General features: G+C 42.5%; 1 protein-coding gene across 3 annotated transcripts in view; it reads left to right on the top strand.

Moving 5' to 3' along the window:
• Positions 1-19,907, top strand: part of RCOR1 (REST corepressor 1) — a 45,079-nt gene that overhangs the window by 18,247 nt on the left and 6,925 nt on the right. For 2 of the 3 annotated variants that reach the window (XM_026079546.1, XM_026079547.1), the window contains exons 3-10: positions 1,485-1,537; positions 5,762-5,923; positions 8,563-8,681; positions 12,239-12,317; positions 16,801-16,995; positions 18,233-18,310; positions 19,040-19,097; positions 19,633-19,862. In XM_026079546.1, the coding sequence (XP_025935331.1) occupies positions 1,485-1,537; positions 5,762-5,923; positions 8,563-8,681; positions 12,239-12,317; positions 16,801-16,995; positions 18,233-18,310; positions 19,040-19,097; positions 19,633-19,862 (974 nt within the window). Of the gene's footprint in view, positions 1-1,484; positions 1,538-4,353; positions 4,641-5,761; positions 5,924-8,562; positions 8,682-12,238; positions 12,318-16,800; positions 16,996-18,232; positions 18,311-19,039; positions 19,098-19,632; positions 19,863-19,907 lie in introns of those variants that run through there. The other variant, XM_026079548.1, reaches the window with a different exon arrangement.

Here is a 19,907-nt window from a genome sequence, read left to right as displayed (position 1 = left end):
AACAAGTGGGAGCTTGGAAGAGTAAGAACCTCAAAGACACCAGGAGTGTCCTTGCAGCTGGGGAAGTGCTGACATAAAACTACACCTGTATTTACTGCATGCTCTTCTGCTGCCCCAGCTTACAGCTGCATTATTGTTCTCATGGACTTTTCCATGGCACTTATCCCATATCACTAGCCTTAACAAAACCCTCTTTGCAACACCTTCGAGGAAAGGAGATGTATTAACTGAGTTTCACAAATGAAGGACTTGCACTGGTACAAAATGCTGTCTTGTTTAGTAAGATGGGACATCCAGTTTAAGTGCCTGGGGTTCTTTTCTTTCCACTGATGACAAGCTGGAAATAAGCTGTTGCTCTTGTGCTGTGTCTTCTCTGATCCATCCTCTCTGCTCCTCATCATAACTTTTGAGCCCACTGCCTGGTTTGCTGGGCTGAAGAAAGATTTGAGGAGTGTCCTAGCTGAAGGAAGCTGACTGGTCTTAAATTTCAAAATTTTTACAAAATAGGGAGAATTCTGGCTCTTTGCCTGTTCTGCCTCTTTGAGCATACTTGCACTTCAGTATTCCTACATACAGCTGATGTTTCCACCATGCTTCCACTTGGTTAGGTGAAATGAGAACCCCCCTTTTAGCTTGTTTTTCAAGAGTATTATCATCATTATGGTGCATTTAATAATGCCCAAGCACAAGGACACAGACTTAGAAAGAACAAGACTGGTACTGACTTTGGTCCAGTCCTTTCAAATGGGTGGTGCTTGATGTAATGCAAGGTCATTCATACCGAAAGAGATATTTGAGTTTTAGTCCAAGCTATGCAAAGTATAACTCCTCAGGGCATCTTTACATTGTAAAGGTTAAAAGCTCATGTGGGCCTAATAATACATAGAGGTGGGATTTGGTCCAAGATGAAAGTTGCTGAGGCATAAAGGGCTGAAAATTTGCCAAGATATCTTCAGTGACTGTGCAAGATTGTAGCCTTCTGGCAGTATTGGAAGGTGTAGATTGTGTGCATTTGGGTTTTTTTTTGTTCTTAAGAAAACAGCTGCTTTGGGGTATAAGAAAAGGAGATGAGATGTAGTTGAAACACTCATGTCTTTGAGGTTTTGGTGAAAAAGGTTGGTATTAAAAACTTTGAAAGAGTATATGTGAGCAGATTGTAAGAGAAAGGCTTTCTGCTTTTAACAAAAATAACCGTAGTTCTGAAATGTATCTGTGCATTTCAGAAGTACTGAAACTGGTTTGGATATCATGCATTATTTAGGCTTGTTAAAGAAAATATGTAGTCATTTGTCTGGTGACTGTTTTGTTTCCTTCCTTTCTTGAATTGTTGGAAGCAGCAACTCTTCACAAGAGTTCTCTGTGGAGGGTGTAATGACCATGGCTGAAGTCAGAGCTGCAGAGACTGGGTTTAGCTTGGAAAGGGGAAGGGAAGGGAGATGAGATCGTTGTATGAAATGCCCTTATGCCTTCTCTTTGTTTTTCAGTGGACGAATATATTGCCATTGCTAAAGAGAAGCATGGATACAATATGGAGCAGGTAACAATCCTTTTAATACTTCATTTAAAAATTTTTTCCAGCAGGTATTAAAACATGACTTAAACTGATTGCCTAGAAGTGCTTCTTCCTTTCTGCACTGTCTGTGTTCTTCCTCTCTTACTTCTCCCCAAACTGAGTGTTTCTAGCAATGACCAGTGCTCTGGGAATAGAGAGCTCATCCTGAGTTTGTCGCTGAAAGTCTTTTAACAAAAAGCCCAACCAACCAAACAAAAAAACCCCAAACTTCATTTTGGCCATGAGTGTTATGCTTCCTATGGTGGTTACCTCTTGAACACTTTCAGAACCCCAAGCAGTTTTAAAAGATTGGCTAGTGAGGGCGACTTGTCTTTGGACAGCTGCTAGCATTGCAGTTTCCAGTTGACTGCCCCGCCTCTGCTTCATGGATGTCTTGGCTGTTATTAGTGAGTTACTGAGGTGTCACCTTCCTTTCTGAGGCAAACCAATATCCATGGCTGTTTACCATAAAATTATGCTGTAAATTGTTTTCCAGTTTTGTAGATGAGCAGCTCAGATGTCTGTTAGAGGTGGGGTGAACAGTAACTTCATCAGCTATTGCTGAGGTTAGTCAGTAGCTTTAGCCTATGGGTAGAAATCCTAGTTTGAGTGGCAGATCTCTTTTTTACTCATCTTGGTTTAGGATTTTTTTACTTATCTTCCCTTTGTTAACTAGCATCGATTCCAACACTCATCCAGGGAGGTGAGAGACCGGTGCATGGGAAGTTTCTCTGAATTCTGTATAGTGTCTCCATATGTGCTAATAATTACCTGGAAAGGGAAGGCAGGCACTCATGCTGGCAACTGATGTACTGTCCCTAAAAAGGGATTCCATGAAAACTTGAAATTTTGTTTATGAAATGGTTCAGGCAAAGGCCATGAGCACAGAAACAAATTATTTGAACGGGGAAAGGTGTGAAGTTAGATGACTATGCTGTCTTCTTTGAGTCAGACTTTCAATGGTTGATACTCATTCTTGAAAAGGCATCTTGTGGAACAAGAGCATTGAAACCTGCAATAGCCAGCAAAACTTTCAGCAAAATCAGGAATGATCAGAGTTGATATTTATAGTTTGTAAGAGCAAAAACCAGCAGTAGAACAAACAAAAAGGTGCCAAAAGGCTGTTTTTTGTTTAAATCCAAATAACCCCCCGGGTGGTTCACTTCTGTTGAGATGGGTGTATCTTATTACTGGAAACTGTGGGTAGTATTGGCCAAATAGATCATCTTAGGCTAAGAAAAAAATTAACTGCGTGATTTCAGTGGCAAAGTGTTTGGAGAGTGCAGACTGATCCTGAAGACTGATCAAAATAAACTTGTGTTTTTTGAACAAAAAGCAGATGAATTCTTGTGTTTTGAAAAACTTAGATTTGACTAACAGATTTGTATTTATTTTTAATGTTGGAAGTAGGCCCCCTCCCCTCTTTCCTTAAGCACCTTCTCTCCAGCTGCCTCTTTTCCCTTCCTCTGTGTGCAGAAGTAGAAGTCATGGGACTCTCCAAGCCAGGCCATAGACTGGCTGAGCTCCTTCTAAAAACTTCCCTTCTAAAAATTTTCTAACTCCTTTCCTAGCACTCTCACATAATACCCTGAAGATAAACGTGTTTCCTGGGTCCTTTGAGATTTCCAAGATTCTCGAAGCTAGGCACTTCCAGGAAATAACTGGAAAGGATCTTTCTTGCATTGTTCTGCAAGGCACGTACTCATTTCATATTATAGGGAGTTGTATCAAGGCTTTTAAATCAGGATGATTTATATCACCCAGGGGCACTTTCCCTTCAGCTGGTATCATCAGATTCACTGTTGGCTGGGTAATTCTTTGGAAAAGCTGCTGTGAATTCTCTGGAAGCCAGTCAGAACTGGGCATTAGCTTTAGCATTTGGCCACCATCTCTGGGCTTTACTGGCCAATGTAGCTCTTTCCTACACGCACATTCTCTTGACAGCCGGTCTCTTAGGGCCGCTGTGCGGATGGCTTGATCAAGAAAGCTGTTGCATGCAGATCCCTGTCCTTCCATCTGTGCCCCAGAGCCTACCTTTGCAGATGAAGATGTGCCAGTTTGTTGAAGTGAGTGGCAAGCTCTCTGGTGGGGTGAAGGGGGCTCGCGTGAGCATTCCTAATCCCACCAGGTTTCCCGTCCAGCTGGCCATGTGTGTGTGGAGCGCAGCTCCTGTGTGCTTGTCCTTTCTCTCCCCTCACCTGTGGCTGGGTTGCACGGTGTGGGCTCCAGCGCTGACGGACGACTGCTGGAGGCGGCGGATCTGCACTAGTGGGAGTCCCTTCAGTCTCGCCAGCTCCAGGCTTGGCAAAGGGCTGTAGCAGGCAAGTGAGGTCTGTCAGGGCAAACCCGCTTTAGCTGGCACTGGCAAACTGCAGTATGTTGCGCTGAGCTGTAGAGGTAACAGGCTTGGGAGCCCTGCACCAAGTCTGGCCGAGAGCTGTGCTCTCCTGCCAGCCTGTATCACGCCCTGGGAGAAACCAGGCTGGGGAAGCTGTGTGCTCACATGGGTACAAATGCAGAGAGCTCTCCTAGGGCAGCATGGGGCTGGAGGAGTGTGTAAGAACTTGAGGTATGCTGGTGTTGTCAGCTGGATGTAATAAGCCATTATGTTTTCTCCTCATAGCAATACTGCTTTCCTGTTTAAAAAAAAAAAAACAAAAAAAAAACCTTAAAGGAAAGTCTTTTTGTTTATCCTTCACTTTGTGTAAAGCAGCTGTCCCCTAGTCCTTTGCTTGTGGCTTAGCAATGTTTAGGATGATCCTGCCCTCCTAAAATGTCTCTTCGTCCTTGTCTTTGCCTAGCTTTCTCGCAAAGATACTTGGTATAGCTCATATCTGAACCTGGGAGGTATGGCGAGGAGAGAAAACTCAGCCCTTAATCACTGCAAAATAGTTCCTTTGGCTCCACGCTCACCAGGGTGGATGGCGTTAACGGGCTGTGTGGCTCCTGTGACATCTCGAGCAATTGTGTGGCGACTGAGGCTCTTCCTCGTTCTGTATCGTGGCATAAAGGAATTCTGCACAGGGAAGGAGAAGACGCCTAGGAAGCACTGAAAGGCCAGTAGCATCAGGAAGAGATCTTGGATAATGTTAGTATTTATGATCATACCTTTTGCAGAATCTCAGTGGAGCAAGAACCCATAAAGGAACTGCTTTTTGCATAGCAAAGCATAGTGGGGAAATCCCAAATTCAGAGGGATTTTGTAGCTCCGAGTGGACAGGCCGAAACTGCTAGTTGAGGGTAACTGTGGCTGCAAAACCTGCGCTGAGTTTGCATATGACGAGCCGGTTACTGTGACGTTTTACTCAGCAGCTTGGGGATTGTTTTCACTTTACAGCCATTGTGAAAGGCTGGTTTCTAGCTCTGCAGAGTCAGGCCTTCCTAAAATGACTTGTGGTGGTCACTGGCATGCCAGATGTAGTGATGTGTCATAACGCGCACGAGCTGTGCACCCCTGGGAGAGGGCTGGCTCTGAATGAGTGTCGTGGGGAACGCGGGAGGAGGACCGTTCGCAGGTGGCAGAAGCGCAGCGCATGCACTTTGTCTGTGGAACTGAAAGCCGGAGACTGCAACAGTGAAACGAGATGTAGTTGAAGGGGACAAATGAGCAGCCCCCAAAATGAGTGAGATTTATTTCTCCTTTTGGCCAGACATCTCTAAAGCAAATCAAGGTTGTGTGTGCCCCTTGCTCTTCCTTCTTCCGATTGTTCCCTTATCCTCTCCCACTTTTTCTTCCCTTCCCCCTCCAAAAAAGCCCCCAACCAACTAAAAAAAACCCAATGAACGAAACCATCCTCCTAATTGAACAGGAAATGATGGGACTTTAACAATGACAAGAAGCTTCCTTCAGTCTAGTCTGATATTTTAGGTAGTTTTCCCACATCTTTAACTTCTCTGTGCCCACCATGATCAGTAAAGCGGGAATCATTTCTTCAGTTTTCTTCTTTCCCTTTCTGTTGTTACTCCCTTATTACTTTACCGCTTTCATGGTCTGGGTTGATTTCAGACTGCTCTGCAAAACCCAGGAGGACATGGGTCAGAGTGCAGGTTTCTTGCACCCAGAAGAGTGTCTCTGATGTAGCTGAGAATTAAAACCTTGGCTCTCCAACATGTGTTGTCTGAGCATACTGCTATAGCTCTCTCTCTGCATGAATGCAATAATATTTCTTGTAATTACAATTGTCCCCTTGGTGTCCTTGTTACTTCTAGGCCCTTGGGATGCTGTTCTGGCACAAGCACAACATTGAAAAATCTTTGGCAGATCTGCCAAACTTCACTCCGTTCCCAGATGAGTGGACAGTGGAAGACAAGGTCTTATTTGAACAGGCCTTCAGCTTCCATGGGAAAACCTTTCACAGGATCCAGCAGATGGTAAGTGGTATAACAGCAATGAAAAGGCTGAACAGACAGTTGGACTGTCATCTTCAGTGCTGCTCATGCTGAACTCCTGTCTAACACTCTTGGGAGGAAACAGGCCAAAGTGGATGTTAAAGGAAAAACAGTCCTATGAACAGATAGAAATAACATCACTTCTGGAGTATCTGTGGAATTGTTTTCCTGAAGTGAAATCAGACTGCTTTATCAATTCAGGATAAACTTTGACTGTGCAATTTTTGTTGGTTGGAAATTACAGCTTTCAGTCCCCTGTGTGCTATGGTAGTGTTTGTCTCAGCTGGAGTTCAGGCGTGGTCTCTGCATGCATGCCCACCCACACACAGAGTAAAAATCATCTCTGTGCAAGGTTCATTTCCTTTCTTACAACCTGCTTTTTAGGAATTTGTTTTGTTTGAGTGTGAAGTCTGTATTTAATTTGATTTGGGACTGTCAGTGGATGCTATGATGAAAATTTACACATTTGAAGTATTCAGTGCTTTGCTATTAATTGCTTGTAATATTTCCAAAACTTTTCTTTCAATTTTCTGTGATTGCAATCTTCAAGAGTATGTCTGCCTGAAAGCAAAATGCTGGGCGTGGGGGATACAAGGAGGTAGGAAGTGAAGAAAACTGACTTCAAGCAAAAGAAAATGTGATTTTCTTTTGAAAGATGGAGAAGGTGGGGCGTAAAATTATTAATAAAATCTTGAGTTTTTTCACATAGCTCATTACTTGGGTAGGAACCAGATTTTGTTCTTTGTTCTCCTTCAGTAAAGTACCTCTCAATGTCCCAGTACATCCTGGTTACATTGGTTGTGACCCTTTGAAGTAAGCCTTGCAGTTGCAGTCTGTTCAGATCTGCCTCCAAGTATGAAGGAAAACTGCAGGGCTGCAGGAAGAGGCTCATTCTCTTGTCCTCCTTGAGTTTTCCTTCACTGGTGTTCATTTGCAAATGTTCTTGGAGTCCTGGGGTCTCCACCTCCGTAGGTTTGGATGACAGGACTTGTACATGCTACAGACAGTTGTTACAAACAGTCTGGAGAGTTGTGGATTCCTGAAGAGTGAAGCTCCTTTATTGCTTCTTTATTGCTCTGTTCTTAAATGAAAAATAAAGAGGAAATGTCCCAGGGGAAAAAATGGAACGTAAAGCCCTTCCTGTTGCTTGGTTAAACACCAAAGTAAGAAATTCACAGTTCAGTTTATCTGCAGAAGCATGACTCTGTCCTTATGTGAAGTGCATTCCAGTATAGGGATGCCAAGCTCATATACTGTTCCCTAGGTAATGATATTTTACTGTTGCTCCCGAAAAAGCCATCCTGCATGAAAGGAATTAAATGGCAGGAAGCTTTGTGTTCACAGGGGGCAGGAATGAATGGCTCAGGAGCCTCTTAGTTGTTCCTTTATATCTGATGGCCCATTTAGCACTGGTGCAGCTTGGAACTGAGGGGAAAATCATTGAAGCCAGAGAATGGAAAGTAAGTTATCTGTCAGAGCTGGTTCTGATATTTTGGCACTCTTAGGGTGTTTTTATAGCCAAGGTAATATTTGTCATGAACAGCCTCATTCCTGAGTTTGTTCTGTGGAGCTCTTTAATCTCAATATACCAGCCTGCTGGATGGATATTGGCAACTCAGCATTGAAATAGCTTACTGTAAAGGCACAACATGTGTTTGACAGGGGATGAATTTATGCCTGTCTGTAACTTGTTGGCCAGGATGATATTTCTCATGTGATTATTAGTACCTAAAGTGAATCTGCAGTCTGAGAACCAGGCTTATCTCAAGTGAAGACTTAAACTGTAGTGTCTGAATGAGAGAGATCTGGCTCTTGCTCACAGTTTTCTTTTCCTCCCCACCCATTCCACCCTCCAAGCTGAATCAGACTCTTATCTAAAACATGTCTTATTGAGAAAGAAAGAGGCTGGGCTTTTACCTTGTAGAAGTCTGGTTTGAGAACATCCACACTGAGTACCTCTAAGAAGTGGAGAATTAGTCTTAATGTAGTTTTACTCTTTTTTTTTTTTTTTTTTTTTTTTTGAGGCAAGTTTTCCATTCCTAGCTACAGGGAGATGACATGTAGTACAAGAGGACAAAAAAAAAAATACTATGATTTGTGTTTTCCTATATCCTCAGATCACCATGCAGAAACGTTTCACCTTTTGAAGCCATCTTTTACTGAAACCTTTGAATAGACTTCATGTGAATGGTGTGAATAAGCCTTTTTAACCAAACATCAAAGATGCTTTTGGGATGTAGCCTGCAATTCAGCAACGCCTACATTTAGTACATTTGCCTGTGTTGGCTTTTAAAACTCTGTTACCTCAGTTTCAAGACCCCATTCTGTATTTGCTCTCACTAGGTTCCTCTATTCTGAAGGGAACCAGCTGCCTACCTGGTTAGTAGGGGCTTGCTGAGATGCTGTTTAGAGATTTTGATGTCCTAAATAGTAGGCAGCAATCTAAAACAGTCCCCTTTGAAACATTTTTGAAAAGGCTGCAGAACTGCCTTGCTTGAATCTTTGAGAGAATTCAAAGTAGAGAGTTTAGCTGTTCCTTGACAAAAATAGACCAATTGTATGTGAAATCCTGGGGATACTTTACATATAAACATATAAAAGGATACATGTTTAATTTACAGCTTCCTGACAAATCAATAGCCAGCCTGGTGAAATTTTACTACTCCTGGAAGAAGACAAGGACTAAAACTAGCGTGATGGACCGTCATGCTCGTAAACAAAAAAGGGAACGTGAGGAAAGGTAGGTTTGCAAGCAGAAAGGCTGTGTATTGACGCACACTGATTTCTCTAGAATATCTGAATATTTCAGACATTCCTGTTAGTCTATGAGAAACTAGGTGTAGGATTTTCCCCCAACTGTTTCCTGGTACCACACCTTTTTTCCCCACCCCTCTCTTTCTTCCCTGCTGTGCATGTTTTGCTTTGCTTAAAACCAAAAGAAATCTGTCAGCAATTAGGTGTGCTCCCTTCTTCAATGCTATGCAATTCCTGATTGCCTTCTAATGCGGTGGTCCCCAGCCCATCACTCTAGATACTTTTCCTCTGATACTGCTTGAGGGTGGAGGAAATGAAATTAAAACTGATGTCTACAAGTTGTTTGGTACTGTTGTCAGCAGAGCCAGAAAAATTGATGAGCAGAACAGTAAAAGGAAATTATAAAAGAACTAGAAATCTGCCTTTATTTCCTCCATGTGATGCTCAATAGAATGACAACATGCATCTGGTGGGTGACAGGCTCCAGAGCAGCACCAGAGGCCTGTGCACAGGCACAACCCCTCTTCCCCTCTACCCCGTTCGCAGAGAAAGCTGTCACCAGTATAAGGTTTCAGGCCAAGCTCTATTCCCTGTTCAGAGATCAAGTTAGACTATTTCTTTGAGTGACTGAGAAGAGGGGAAGCGGAGGGGACTTTGGATGAGTAAGTACCCTGGTAGAGCTCTCCATAGGAGTCCAGGCCACTTTAGGATTTGGATGGGGGTGGCGTTCAGGAGGTCCCTAGCTGCAGAGCTTCAGCACATGACTTTAACTCCTGCTTGTGCAACTTTGTCTGTAAGCTCCCCCTTGTGGGTACCCATGCATACCCTCTGAGAAGGTAGGTCAACCTATGGCCTTGTGTGTATTCCTAGGAACATCTGTACCATTAGAGCTGCCATTAAGTGACTTTGCCTAGTTCTGGAGCTGAGAGGGCCTCAAATGTGGTGGCCTCAGGTCTATGAAAAGAACCTCTAAACAGCAGCAAGTCTGTCGTCTTGATACAGGTGTCTTCACAGCCTGCCCTATAACACAGTTTAGGTCTTTGCAGACCAAACTTGCCCAATTTTGAGAGCCACCTGGCTTTGAAAGACTCCTAACGTAATTGGGCAAAGTTCTGCACAGGCTTTTCCCTCAAAGGAGTTGTTGCTCCAGCGCTTCCCAGGGAGCGGTAGGCTGGCTCCAGTGCCGTATGACTGAGCCCTATTTGGGAAGGGGGAAGAGGGTGCGTTTCCAGGGTTGAGCCATATTACACCAATGACTCACTCAGCCTCTCCCAGCTCTCTGCTAGAGCAACAATGCTTGCTTAACAGGCAGGGCCATGGAGAATACTACTAGCCAATTTATCCATTATTTGGATGGCTTTCTTTTACCTGAGTCTCTTTTTCATTATGTTCTTTACCCTTCTCTGCAAAGGCTGTCTTGGTTTTCTTCTCCCCATCCTGCTTGTTTTTTGTTTTTGTTTTTTTCTTTTTCCTACTGATTTATGAGTGGGGAGGGGGGGTATCACTGATAAGGCATGTATGTTTGTGTCTCATACTCTGCAGTTTAGGATCTTTTAATACTACCTCTCTAATCTTGTTCTGTGCTTATAAATGAAATTACTGCAATCTGGAAATACACCTCTGGTACATATCCCTGTTTCCTGGGGTAAGCAGCACCTCAGACTGAGGTGACTGGGAAGGAACTATATGAACCGCCATGTGCTGTAATTTTGTAGCCTTTGGAGAAGGCAGTTGAATTGCAGATGCACAGTTTGCTTTACATCTGCAGCAAGTTAAACACTAGGCCTTTGCCTTGATGTTTGATTTCCCTTCTTCCCCTCCGTTATGTAAAACAGTTAAACCACCTGCCCCCAGGGATTTGTGTCAGTGCACCCATGCGGGGTGTGGAAGCAAAGCTGGGTGGGGTTGGGGTGCCTGAATTTTGGGGTCACACTGTGCCATTGGCATTTGCAGAACTTTGAAAATGTGCTTAGGTTAAGTGATCAATATGGAAAACTGCAAAAAATGAATGAGGTTTTGATCTAGCTCCTATCTAGGGAACTTGCTGGAGTGTAAGAGCAAACTACAAGCACAGCATAAGCCTATGGGGGTTTGGCCTTCAAAGAAAGGCTGATATTTGAACCCAGGTGAAAATACGAGGGAGATCTGCAAATAGGACTAACAGAAGAGGCAGTCTGAGGTATCTCACTCAGGTACTGCTGTATCTCCTCTGTGGCTAGGCAGGGAAATTCCCTGACCCCTCAGATTGCCACTAAAATAGCTCCTGGTGCATTTGGGACCAGGTTTTCAGTAGCTGTTGTTAGTTGCATGTGAGGGATTTTGTATGTGCAACTCTGGGGGGTGCCTGTGAGTGTTCATTCCCACGATTACACAAACTAAAGAGCTTGTGAATCAGCTGGTGAGCCAGGTGGCTTGGGCGAGCAGGAACGGCTTGTCCAAGCAACTGCTCTTGTGGAGACGGATGTTGACTACAGTCACCCTGCAGTATGTTCCTTAGGGGACGTCTGCACAGCTGCCACAGCAGCGGGGGGGGGGGAGGAGGACTGTGAGCTGGTATCGCAAGCAAGGTATGCTCATTAGCACCTATCTATACCTGCTGTACCCCCTGAGCCTGCTGTCCCTTGCTCCTGGGTGAAGCTGTCGAGACTGGTTCCAGCACCCAGGCAGTGTAACGCAGCTTGCACTAGGTTTTCTCTGTGCAGCCCTGCATCACACTGTGTTGGTGTGACATACCTGATCCAGCTGAAGTCCCTTATCCTAGGCTGTAAAGTTTGAAGTAACAAAATAGGTTTAATATTTATATAATAACTAATTTTAAAAAAAGCTTTGATCAGATCAGGTTATTTCTTCATTTTCTGGGCATCATCCCAAATGGTGCAATTAACTTTAGCTGTGTACAGTACAAAAATTCTAAAAGGTGTGTGAAAATATATTTGATTTAATGTCTGATTAAAATTCCAATAAAGCCAAACTGGCCAGGTGTGCCAAGGTCACTTTCACTATGGCCCGAATTTCATGCCCGTTATTATTCTGTAACTGATACCTCTTTTCTTTTTCAGGAGAGAATTAAATGTGAGATTACGTGACTGATAAACATTTTTATGCTTGTTCCTGAGGGAACTCATCTTGTGCATGTCTCTTTTGCTAAATGTTAAGAAGCTGTATGAAATCCATCTTAGAGCTCCTTGCTGCAGTTCTGAGTCTTTGTTTCTGTCTGGGTTTGCCTGAAGTTAAATGCTCAGTGTCCAATTTTCTTTAAAAGATGACTTGAGTAATTGATTTTATGTATCTTGCCTTCATCTGAACAGACATATTTTGCCTAAATACACCACTGAAAAGTTTATGTAGAAGCTTTTACAAGAAACAGTCCCTAGTATATTTATGATTAAGAAGTACTTGACTCTCTAAAAACAAAACAAAACTGAAACTACAAAGCAAAGCTGTTGGACTTGCTATTGCATCCATGCATTTCTTTCAGCATGCTATTTACAGCAAAACAGAGCCTCACAAAATAATACAGTAGTGCTTACTTTTGTCTTCCAGTGAGGATGAAATGGAAGAAACGAATGGAAATAACCCTATTGATATTGAAGTTGAACAAAACAAGGAGAGCAAAAAGGAGGTATATATATATATATATTTTTACTACTATACAAATGGAAGTGTTTACTTACTAACTACTTTGTGTAGAAGCTGACAGTATCTAATTTTCTTTATTTGTGCTTTGTGTAGTTGACATATGGGAATAGAAGAATTGTCTTCAGAATTTTTATTAGATCAAGACAAGTATAGACATAAGTTATTATGGATGAAGTTAGGAAAACTTAAGACTTTATCATCACATGAGAATATATTATGGGAATGTTTCTAGTCTTTTTGGTTCAAGATTGGCTGTGTTAGCTTGAACCACCTTCAGTGATGGTTTAAGTCAAGCTAACTGCGCACTGAAATGGAGTAGAACCACTTACGAACTGTTGTGATGACTTGGTTGAGAGGGGATGTGTCCTTTAAACTGCTCTAGGTAGAGGAGCGAGAGCATGTTTATCTGCAGCCATAGATGCTAAGGTAAATTCCCGATCTTTTGAAATCCTCAACAATAGTACGGAGGATTTCAGCAGCACCAGGATTGCAGCTACAGTGGTGAGCAGTGAAAGAGAAAGTTTTTGTATGGCCAGTTTATTATTGTCTGGCAGAGAGGCCTTATCCTGTTACGTGCAGAATATTTTATGTATTTAAAACATAACACTTTCATCCCAAATACTTCATTGTAAATGGGGACACAGTTCTGAATGAGAATAGAGCCACAAAAATCTAACTGGCACCTTTGAAAACTTAGTCTATGATGCTTAACAGGAAAGTGTAGGTAGTATTTTCATTAGTATAGCTTGCAGGTTATCTGTTTCTAAACAAAAACCCTGCAACGCAGCAGCATGGGTTGTGTGCGTGAGTGGATGCTAAAGGAAGTTTGCCCTAAGGCCTTCTCTCCTTGAAGTAGCTCCCTCTCCTGATTTCTCATAGCCTGCTTTCTCTCCCATAGTCATTCTCAGCTTCGGATCCTTTTTTTTTTTTTTTTGAAAATTTTTAAGGTTTTATGTAGAAAAAACAACACTAGAATTATTTTAGACTGTGATTGCACAATAGGCAAAAATAAGGGCCTAGAGCAGCTTTTTTGTTGGTCCCTGTCAGTGAGAATAGTTCCTCTAACAAATTATTCTGAATGGAAAAAAAAAAAGATAAATCACAGCATTCTGGTCTGTTCGCCACCCGTGCTGGAGTGCTCTCTAGGCTTCCCAGAAGGGCCCAGCTGTTGCTTGCCCTGAGGAAATCTGCCTACGTGATGACTTCCTGGGAGCCACGCGAGTGATAGCAGACACTCCTATTCACCCTTACAAGAAGCTGAGCTCTTGAAAGCCTCAGCAACACCCACATGGGAAGGACTCTCCCTTGGCAAAGCTGCAGAGTGTGCAGCTCTCCAGTGTGTCTTGTAAATAATTAATGCTATAATCTCATTTCCCATTATTTTAATTTCACCCTAAGCCCTTTGAAAACTTGCATCTGTAAGAGAAGTCTTATCAATCCCCTTTATTGCTGCTTTCTTCCCTACCATGCTGGCATGCCATGGGCTTGCTGCAGAAGAGGGAACGGTAGTTCTTTGCAGACTTAACTGGGCCTGTTTTAAGGCCAAAACAGAGCAGATGGCAGATAGCTACCATCAAGACATTTCTTTAGAAAAAGTCTTGTATGGGAGGATACTGTCTGCCCTCCCTTTCACACTAATATGGGCCGCTGCGTGCTCTCACCAACCTGAACGAGAGCACCAAAACTCACCAAGCGTGTGTGGTCACACGCTGTGTTTGCAATGGCAGGCAGCCTTCTGGGGGCTTTTCTGGACAGCGATTGTACTGGAGGGTAAAATGAAGCTGGAAACCTGCATAGCCTGTGCAGAGTTAATCAGATTAGATTTTGCAGTATTTGAGCCTGGGGCTGATTGAAAATCCCTCAAGAGAGAGTGTGGGAATCCAGGAGAGGAATAAGTTCCTTCTTGATCATTACCTATCTTTTAATGATGCGGTCAGATTTGCAGTGGTGATGATGCACTGCCAGCCCAGGACTGTTACCGTAAGGAACCTCCTTGTCCCACCCCTGCAGAGATGGGTTTCCTGGCTCTGAGACATGTCAGTTATTACTGTATGACTTGTTGGGTGATACTGGGATTTCTTAGAGTATCTGAAACCTCTCATCTGTGTTTCCTCTTTTGGGGATCATTGGAGGGGGAATCTTCCTTATTTTTAGTAGTTTCAGTGTTAGTGCAACTATTCAAGTTTCTTCAGATGGTGACTCCATGATACAAAGGTCATGAACTAGAGCTTCTTTCTTAATATCTTCCTTCTTCCAGAGACAGTTGTTCCTGGAAATGCCTCTTCTTTCATTCTGTGTTTCTACATGACTTAATCTTTTCTTTTTAAACTGTGAAACCTGAGGAAGGGGCCTTGTTTCTATGAAGGGGGTTTGTACAATTAAAGTGTTCAGGATAGCAATGGCAATATCTAAATAAACAGAAAAGCACTGCTAAACCCCTCTATTGGCATTTTAATTCTGTGTGTGTGGTGTTGTGTGTGTGTGTGTGTGTGTGTGTTGGTTTTTTTTTTTTTTTTTTTTTGTGAGTTGATTTAATTCTATAGGGATACATGGGTGGCCAGGAAGACAAGAGTTTCCACATACGGTAGACTTTGAAATTCTCAGAGCTTGAGCAGTATCACTGGGGCTTAGAGGCATTTGGAGTTGTCAAAAACCATTCTGTTGGAGTTCGGACTTTTTGTCAACAGTGCAGAATAGCTGCACGCTCTCTGAACTTGGCAAAACGGTCATCTGAAAGGGCTTTCATTTATGCTCTGTGTTGAGGCTTCTGGGATATTCTAACTATAGGCATTGTGTGTTTGTCACCCGACAGCCTGAACCTGTTGCAGGGCATTACTGCGTGGTCCTGTGAAATTCTATATGTAGATGAAATATGAATAAATCTGAAATGTGTATCCATGCTGAATAATTTACCTGGCTCAGTTATCAAAGCGCTTGCTTCTGAAGCAGAGTGCAGAGCTTGCCTTGCTTGTTCATAGCTCAACCAGTCTGGTTTCTGCTGCTTGCCCATCCCACTGCAAAAAGAATTTGGGTATCTGGCCCGCAACAATAATAGTTATTTCTTGCTCTTGGGCTTGCCTTAGACACTGCCTCTCATGAAGCCCTGGGCAGTAACGGAGGGAAGAAGAAAGCTGGGAGCAGACAACTGTCTGCATTACTGCTCCTGTATGGCTTTGGCTGTTGAGCCCATGCAGCCTTGTTTCATCTACCTGCAGCTATACTGTGGTTCTCCAGTCTTTGGGAGGCAGAGCCATGTGCTTGCTTGCGGTTTTGTGCACAGCCTCCTGTGGGTTTGAATGTGTGAGTGTTTTAATGCTCACTAATGAGTGAACGCTGCAGACTGTGTAGAAGCTACTTGTAGCTGCAGATTAGGAGGGAAACAATAGCACAAAGTGAAGCCGGTGTTTTAAAGTTGGCAATGATCAAGTACAGGATTTCAGATGTGCAGCCTCCCCTTTCTGCTTTCTCTCCCCCCACCTCCTGTTTTATGTTCTTGGCAATATTCTAGCCACTGGATAATAAATTAATCTTGGGTATGAGTTGCTTGTTGAAAGCAACTTCTGGAAGAGGTGGTTTGGTATTAAAAAGAATTAAATGTGTTCTTGAAAGCATCTATAGTGAATCTTAGCTAATATATCTGCTAGAGGTGTGTGCCTAATTCTTTGCTTTAAAAGAAAAGCCATGAAAATAATTAGTGGTGTGTGAAATATTCCCTTTTCCAAAAGAGACTTGAATTTTTTGGGGGGCAAAGCTGCATCCGTTTAATGGAACAGCTATATATCCGTCAGTGCTATGCAAGGAAACTTAGCAGCTCCCAAGAAACCATATAATGATATAAGAATTACTTTGTAGTCACCTCACTCCGTCATCTTTAGCCTTTAAATAAGTTTGGTTTTCCCCCCCCCCCGACACATAGAAAAGTGAGTCTCTGTAAACTTTCCAGTTGTGTTCTTCCCCATCTCCAAATTCTATTTTTCTTCCTTCTGATGTTCAGTTAAACTGATGTGTTGAGACTGGGTGATGAAATCAAGAAAAGGGGTCTAGGAGTGTTTGCAAATTACTGGAATATTTAACATAATGAAAATTGGGCATCTGTTCCAGAAATGAAAATGGGACTGAAAAAGCAACCAGTATCTCTGTGAACATTAAAAGCTGCCTAGAAAGAAAGACAGGTTTGTAGAATACAGTGTTTCTATGACATGCTGCCTAGACCAAGAAAGTTTCTTCGTGTTTGCAAGCTACCTTTTACATTCTCCAAGCTTTGAGGATCCTGAAGATGAATGATTAAAGCATCTCGCCAATCTCAGTGTAGATCCTGGTTTGAAAAGTGATTTAGGAATGTAGAATTGGATTTCTTGATCACTGCAGGGCTGTTGAAAAGAGTACCCACAGCATGAGTTAACGTTGTGTTTATTTGGTCACTTAAAACATGCCATGCATTTTGTAAAATGACTGCTCTTTCCCAGATGCCACCCGCTGAAACTGTTCCTCAGGTGAAGAAAGAAAAGCACAGTACACAGGCCAAGAACAGAGCGAAGAGGAAACCTCCTAAAGGAATGTTCCTTTCCCAAGAAGATGTGGAGGCCGTTTCTGCCAATGCAACAGCTGCTACGACTGTACTCAGACAACTGGACATGGAGTTAGTCTCAATCAAACGACAGGTACAGATGGGATAACTCAAGAATAACTTTGTTTGCTACTTCAGGTGATGGTGTCTGTCACAGTCTGCAGTGTTCCCAGGGATTCAGCTTGACTGTGATGATTCTTATCATTGTGTGGCTTAATAAGCTGTCAGCCTTGTGCTATCAATTAATGCAGTCCTGTGCTTTACTTTTGTTATGCTTTAGTTCTGTGGTAGCCTGCTTTGTACCTAAAATGAAGTGAGAAAAAGTCTATAGCTGTGATCTGTGTGTCCAAAAAGCTGCTGACACTTCTGAAGGAGTATCTGTTGGCTGTCAGTGTGTCTTGCAGTCTGGAGTTCCTCGTGGTTTAACTGTGAACTTTCTTCAGATGGCATTGATTTCAACAGTATCTAGTTTCTATCTGCAGCAATTAACTTCATTTACCTTTTCCTATGCTGCTTTTGGAACAGCCAGAGCTCTCACAGGGAGCAGATACTGTGCTGTCATCGTTACTGTGTGGGCTTCTTTTCCAGCCTTTCCTATAGCCATTTGATTTTAAGTGACTCCCTGTCGAGGCTGTGCATGAACAGAGTGCCAGGTAGTGCATGGTGAGGTGAGGACTGCGTACTCATTGAGTGTTTATTTTTAATTGGATCTTAGCATTTATAACTTCATTTCTTTTTCATGTGAAGTTTTGATATGTGTTTTTTTCTTCTTTCCTAGACAGGTATCATGCAAACTTTCCTGTGTAGCTTTTGCCTCTCTGATGGATCTGTCTTTAAAACAGTTATGGACAAATGTTTTTTCAAACATCTGTTAGCAAAGACAGGTTTAGTACTAGACTCTTTCCTAGATCTGAACATTTTAACTGTTTTTAGAGCACAGATCTGGCTGAAGCTCTTTATTAAACTTAATAGAATTGGTATTTTGGCCTGAAACCGCCTCCTTGGAACTCTGGGAGAAACTCTCTAGCAGTCTTGATTCATTACATGCTGTGAACAGGACCTTCCTTCTTGTACTGAGCACTATACAGACCTGAAAGCTGGGGCAGTTCTTGATCCAAATAACTTGCAGACAGGATGGAATAAATTTATGGGTCTCCTGATGTCCCAGCTGTTTTTACATTCCTTTATTGCAGTATAAAAATTTCTTTAGAAAAAAAGAGGCTGTAAGGAGAACTGGAATGCTGAGCTTGAGGGGTTCTTGCCAGGGCTGCTGAAAGAAGGCTTGTTGAAAGATTTTTATCCTTGTTAAAGGGATGAAACTTTATTTTCAGATTCAGAATATCAAACAGACAAACAGCGCTCTCAAAGAAAAACTTGAAGGTGGGATAGAACAATACAGACTTCCAGAGGTAGGACCATTTTCTGACCTTTGTTTGCTGTGAAGATAATTGCTAATAATTGCTAATTTACACATCAGTGCTATTTCTTTTGCTGATAACTAGAACCAATATACTATTAGTTGTCGTAGTGTGAATCCAGACCATTGCCGTATTCACTGGTGTTGCGTTATGGAGATGGGAGGTGAGAAGAAAGTAACAAAGCAGTGTTTAACTTGGGAAATCGGTTTCTAACAGAATCATTGGTACCCCAGGCATACCATGTTCTTTTCAGAGTGTTATATCCAAGTGTCTCTGTGAGAGAGGTCATCACTGGGCTCTAAATGCTAAGAAATATAGGAGAGATGTTAATGGCCTATCTTTCTCTCGGCACTTGGTGCTTTTCCTCTTTTCCTTCCAACTCTGGCACCTCAGGCTGGAAATAACTTGACCAAGATTACAGAAGGTGTCTGTGGTAAAGACAAGCATGTACTTCTGAAGAGTTTGTGGCTCTTGATCATCTGCTCAGACCATTCCCTATCTTTTTGCATTGCCAGTAACTGACAGACTTAATGTATTTCACAGTTAACTGGCTGGATGCCCCATACAGTTCTTTAAAAACATTGTTACTACTAAAAAAAAGATGTGGCTTGACTAGCAGTTAATTCCTTGCTGTGTTGTTGTGATGTTTTTCTGAGCTCAGATACAAGTGAAAGTTGTTGTTTATGCAAATGGAATTACCTAATTATTTTTGACATCTAGGTCGTTCAGAAATTTAATGCACGTTGGACCACGGATGAGCAGCTTCTTGCTGTGCAAGGTATGGAACTACAAGTCTCATTTCGGAGCAGTATTTCCCTTCAGTGGCTACTGAAGGCTTTTGACATTGCTGGATATTAATGCCCAAAGAAAGGAATTGAACAAGGAAACAAACCCCCCACCCTCTGCAATGTAAATAGCACCTTGAGTGTTTGCACATAATCTCTGGTTGTCCAAGTTTTTAGAAAGTGAAACTGCTGGGGTCACTGTTATGCTCTTTGCCAGTGTAACTTCTCAAGTAATACAGACAGGTTTGCTGTTTTCCTGCTTGTCTCATCCTACCCAGCTCTTCTAGAGTTGGCTCTGCATGTCTTCACTACACCTCCATTGCCTTCTCTTTTCTGGAGCTAGTGTTAACTGTGTCTCATGACCAATTTACAACCTTTCTTGCTAGTTTAGTCAGAGAGGCTTGAAACTGTGAAGCTCAGCTTTGGATCCTCATGCTGTGATTTGAGCTTGATCTGTGGTCTTTGTGGAATTATCACTTTGCTTTTTTTTTTTTTTTTNTTTTTTTTTTTTTTTGTTGTTGCTTTCAGCAATCAGGAAATATGGCCGAGACTTTCAGGCAATCTCTGATGTGATTGGAAACAAATCTGTGGTGCAAGTGAAAAACTTTTTTGTAAATTACCGACGTCGCTTCAACATAGATGAAGTTCTACAGGAGTGGGAGGCAGAGCACGGCAAAGAGGAGACAAATGGAACCAATAGCCAGAAGCCTGTAAAATCCCCCGATAATTCCACTAAAATGTCAGAAGAGGAAGATGAGGTAAATCCAATTTAAAAGCCACCAAAAGTTCCCAGTCTGAGCTTA

This window comes from Apteryx rowi, unplaced genomic scaffold (genome assembly GCF_003343035.1).
Source record: "Apteryx rowi isolate R43461 unplaced genomic scaffold, aptRow1 scaffold_5, whole genome shotgun sequence".
NCBI lineage: Eukaryota > Metazoa > Chordata > Aves > Apterygiformes > Apterygidae > Apteryx > Apteryx rowi.
Note: the sequence above shows the minus strand (reverse complement) of the source record. Positions and strands in the feature narration are given on the sequence as shown.